This window comes from Fonticula alba (assembly GCF_000388065.1).
Source record: "Fonticula alba strain ATCC 38817 unplaced genomic scaffold supercont2.3, whole genome shotgun sequence".
Taxonomy (NCBI): Eukaryota; order Rotosphaerida; family Fonticulaceae; genus Fonticula; species Fonticula alba.
Window position 1 is genome coordinate 765,225 of NW_009242973.1, and position 4,530 is coordinate 769,754.

Consider the following 4,530-nt stretch of genomic DNA (forward strand, 5'->3'; position numbering starts at 1 on the left):
CCCGCCGATCCCCTTGCTCCTCCTGCCAGGGAGCTACTCCGGTGCCTGAACTCGGCCTCATACGCCGAGGAGGGCAACGTCATGACCGCCGGGGCCATGAACACGGTCTCCCTCGCGCACTTTCTCCACACTTCATATGTCCTGATGGATGCCTGGCTGGCGGAGTTCCAGCTGGGCTTCCTCCAGGAAGCCGGCCCCGGCAGCCGCGGCCACGAAACCGCCGCCCTCTGGAGCGACCTGGATGTCGGGCAGCTGGCCAGCACGCATGCCGGAGCCCCGGGCCAGGCCGTCCGTTTCTATGCATCCGTCGCGGCGACCCCGGGGGCCGTCAGCCGCCTGACCACCGTCCTTGCGCTGGACCACTTCCGAGCCGGCGGCCCGGCAGCCGACCTGCTGGCCACCGTCCTGGGAGTCATGTCGATCTTGGGGAACCGGCTGACCGAGGCCGTGACCCAGGCAGCTGGCGCTCTGATGAAGGCCGCCACCGGCACCGCCGACGGCGACCCGGCCCCGTATGAGGCGGCCGCGGCGGCCCTGTGCGCCGCGCTCAACGAGGCGGTTGGGCCGGCACCGACCAAGCGCCAGCTGCTGCTGCATGTGTCCCGCGCCGGCGGCCGGCGGACCTTCGTCCGGCTGCACAAGGTGTTCTGGTGAATGGCCAGCCACATGCGGACTCCCATACACACCACTCTCTGTCCTGGGGCTTTGCTGTCCGCGTGTCGCTCTGTGGCTTGCACCTGCCTGCGGCCGGTATCCTCCTCTCCATTCCTTCGACCGGCCTCTCGCGTGCCAGCGATCTATCCGGCTGGGCGAGGCTCGTGCGTGTGGACCCAAGCACGCTGTGTGGGTGTGCGGGTGTGCGGGTGTGCGGGGGATGGAGCCTGCTGGCAGGGGGTTAGCATGGTGTCTGGCGAAAGGGGGGCTGGTGGGGAGAGGGAAAAGTGTCTGCAAAGCTCAGCCGCCCGGTGGTGTGTGCATGTGCGTGCGCCCGCGCGCGTTCAGGTGCGGCCTCCAGCCCCCGCCCCACCGGCGCCTCGTACCTGCCTGGACTGCGAGCGCGGACCAGAGAGATAGAGAGAGAGAGGCCGGGTGGGCGGACAGGGGCCGCACTTGAACGCGCGCGGGCGCACACACATGCACCCAGGCGGACTACAAATTGTCTCGCATGAGCGCCAGGCGCGGTGGCCGGAAGGACCGGCCAACCCGACCAGGCGCTTCGAGGGCAAGGATAAACTCTTCATCGCACATGGCAGAGGGATTAGGGGGAGGGGGGAAGGGGGAGGAGATACCAGCGCGGCAAGGGAGGGGGGGGGGGAGGCGGGCTGACGCACGATGAGCAGGCGGGACCGGAGGGATGGGCATGAATTCTGGGCCGTCGCGCACACCTGCCAGGCCAGCACAGCGGCACCCGAAGAAGCCCGCCACGGAGCGGGGCCCGCTCTAGCAGGTTCGCCCGACAACCCATGACACCCGCTCATGTGGCGCGCGGATCACGCGGTCGTGCAGGCCAGGACGGAGGCCGCCGGCTGCCGCTTTTCGGCTGCCGCCCTCCTCCGGCTGGCCAGCCGCGGTGGTGCGGCCCGAGGGCGGCCTGTGATGCGGGGAGATTCCCATTGATCGAGCACCACTGTCGGTGCTCCCCTCGGCCCCCCCCCCCCCCCCCCCTGCCTGCCTGATCTCCCTTTCCTCCCCCCTCTCCCTCTGCCTCTCTCTCTCTCTCTGATCCCTCCGCACTCCCTACCCCCCGCGCCTGCATCCCACAGGGAGTTCTCCAACGCGTCCCCCCCCCCAGTAGCAGGAGGCGCCTCGCTTCCCCTCCCTTTTTCTTCGCCCCTGCGCCCTCAAATCCAGCGGCTGCCTCCCTCCCCCTGCTCGCCACCACCACCAGCATGCTCGGTCTGGCCAAGATGCGCGGCCCGCGGGGCCCGACTGCCACGCCAACCGCGAGCCCCGCCAACACGGCCGCCGCCGGCGCCGCCGGCGCCCAGGACAATGACGCCATCATGTCCAGCATCCTCGGGGACCTGGACCGGGTGAACTCGATGCGCGAGCAGGCGGCCCTTTCGCCGGACATCGCGGCCATGGAAAACCTGCCGGCCATCGACTTCGACCTCTTCGATCGGCAGCTCGAGGCGCTGCTCACATCGCCGGATGTGCCGCCGGCCTTGCGGGCGGCCCTGGCCCCGGGGTCCTCCGGCACCGAGGGGTCTCTCTCGGGGGCCAACTTGCACAACCACGGCCGCGAGCTGGCCCGGCAGCTGGCCACCCTGGAGGGGGACTCCGTCAAGGCCACCATCTCCCAGCGGTCGGATCTGGAGGCCCTGTCGCGGGAGATCGACCAGTGTGATGAGATCCTCCAGCGCCTGGGCGAGACCCTGCAGTCCCACCGCGCGGCACTGGACGAGCGCAGCGGCGAAATGCGCGAGCTACAGGCCCGGGCTCGGGCTCATGCGGCGCGCGCGCGCAACCGCAAGGCCGCGGCCGAGGGCCTCGGGGCCTTCCGCCGGCGTGTGGACCTCCCGGCCACCCTGTCGGCGGCCATCCTCAAGGCCGAGCCCTCGAGCGAGGCCTTCGCCACGGCCCTCGGCCAATTGTCCGAGCGCCTGCGCGATGTGCGGACCCTGGCCCGCGGGGACTCCAGTGCCTCGGCCCTGCTGAGTGCCTCCTCGGCGCATGCCGCCACCACCCCCTCGGCGCGGGTTCTCTTTAGCCGGTCGGCCGGCGGGCCGTCGGCCGGTGGGTCCGGCCTGACGGCCACGGCCGGCTATGTGCTCGGCGCCGCGGCGCAGGTGGTCGCCGGCGCGGCGTCCACCGTGGCCAGCGGTGCCGTGTCGGTGGCCAGCGGCGCGGCCTCGGTGGCCACCGGCGCTGTGTCCGTGGCCACGCTGGGTGCCGTCGGCGGCGGGAGCACCGCGGCGTCGGGAGGCTCGGCTGGCGGGTCCACAGCCGCCGGCCACCCGGCCGAGCCGGCTACCCCCCGGCGCCCGGGCATGGGGGCCCATGGGTCTGTTCCGCCGAGCCCGGCCCCCTCGGCCCCGACGTCGCCGACCTCGGCGCGCGGCGGCCCCGGCCAGGCTCCCCAAACCCCGCTGGCCAATCCGCCGGCGGCCGTGGTCGATGCCTCGGCCGAAGGGCAGCCCCTGACGGGCCTGGCCTACCCGAGCATGCCGCCGGCCCTGGCGTCCGTGCTGCCGGAGCTGGAGCGCCTGCGCTTGGCCGCCTGTGCCCGGTCCTATGAGCATCTGCTGGAGCGCATCCACTCGATCACCAAGCCGACCGGCGCTGGCGGCGCTGGCGGCGCTGGCGGCTCCGGCGCCTCGCGCTCCAACGCCGCCATGCAGCAGCAGGCCCTCTCCACTTCGGCGCACCTGAAGAAGCTGTGGCGCTTCCTGGAAAGCGAGGCCCCCGAGCGCGAGTCCCGCGAACTGCGCGATGCCTACATCAACCAGATGCGCGAGTACTACTCCCGGCACTTTGGCCGCTACGTGTCCTCCACGCAGAAGCTCTGGGTGCGTTGGCCTGCGCGCGTGCGCCAGCTCCCCTCGTTTTCCTTCTCGCCCCTCCTCGCGTGTGCATGGATCCCCTGCATCTAACGTCGGCATATGCCCTCGGCTTTCTCCCCCCCCCCCCTCCCCCCTCGCGCTCCCTCTTGACACAGCACTGCTTCGTCTCCGAGGCGGATCTCATCGCCATTGATGACCCTGAGCTGTCGGCCGCCTTCGCGGCGTCCACCCGCTCGCGCGGCCTGCTCAGCAGCATTTCCTCGCTGGCCACCCTGTCGCTGGTGGGCGGCGGCTCCAGCGGGTCCAGTGCCTCCGGGCTCTTGTCCGGGTCCGGCTCGTCGGCCACCGCCGAGACGGTCAACGACTACTTCACCAAGGCCGCGCGGCTGTTCGGCCTGGGCGAGCGCGATGATGCCGCCCTCGGGTCCTTCATCCACGGGTCCCTCAGCGGCGATGGCGGGGACATCATTGTCCCGCACACCATGGACAAGGCGCAGCTGCACTTCGAAACCATCTTCCGCTCGCAGCTCCTGGCTCTGGCGGACAATGCCTCCGGCGAGTACCTCTTCCTGTGGGAGTTTTTCGGCGCCCGCGGTGACACCGCGGCGGCCCTCTTCCAGCGGGTTTATGAGCCGGCCCTGGTGGCGGTGGCTGTGCGTTACGCGCCCATGTTTTTGGGAGTTCTACCTTTCCTTTTTGTTTCCCTCGCCGTTGGTTGTCGGCCGCTCGCTCCCCCCTCCCTGGGGCTTGTTTGGCAAGTGCCTTTACTCACCACACACACACACACACACACACACACACACACACACTTTTTTTTTTCTCCCGGGACTCCATCGGCTCAGTCCAACCTGCGCACGCACCTGCCGTCGGAATTCGACGCCCTCTGCCTGCTGCTGTGTGTTCGGATTGCCAGTGCCGTGCGCAACATCATGCGCACGCGGCGTGTCCCGATTCTGGACTCCTTCCTGCACGAGGTGGTCATGCTGCTGTGGCCTCGGTGCGCACGCGATCGTCCCCCCTCCCCCCC

At 70.5% G+C, this 4,530-nt stretch overlaps 2 protein-coding genes across 2 annotated transcripts in view; both read left to right on the plus strand.

Annotated features, from left to right (window-relative positions):
• H696_01960 (hypothetical protein) overlaps positions 1-654 on the plus strand; it is a gene marked incomplete at both ends in the record, with an annotated part of 1,673 nt that extends 1,019 nt beyond the window's left edge. Inside the window, one exon of the mRNA XM_009495862.1 lies at positions 30-654. Coding sequence (XP_009494137.1) covers positions 30-654 — 625 coding nt within the window. The remainder of the gene's footprint in view (positions 1-29) is intronic.
• Positions 655-1,658: 1,004 nt separating this feature from the next.
• H696_01961 (hypothetical protein) overlaps positions 1,659-4,530 on the plus strand; it is a 5,652-nt gene continuing 2,780 nt past the window's right edge. Inside the window, exons 1-3 of the mRNA XM_009495863.1 lie at positions 1,659-3,509; positions 3,659-4,156; positions 4,346-4,500. Coding sequence (XP_009494138.1) covers positions 1,890-3,509; positions 3,659-4,156; positions 4,346-4,500 — 2,273 coding nt within the window. The 5' untranslated portion in view covers positions 1,659-1,889. The remainder of the gene's footprint in view (positions 3,510-3,658; positions 4,157-4,345; positions 4,501-4,530) is intronic.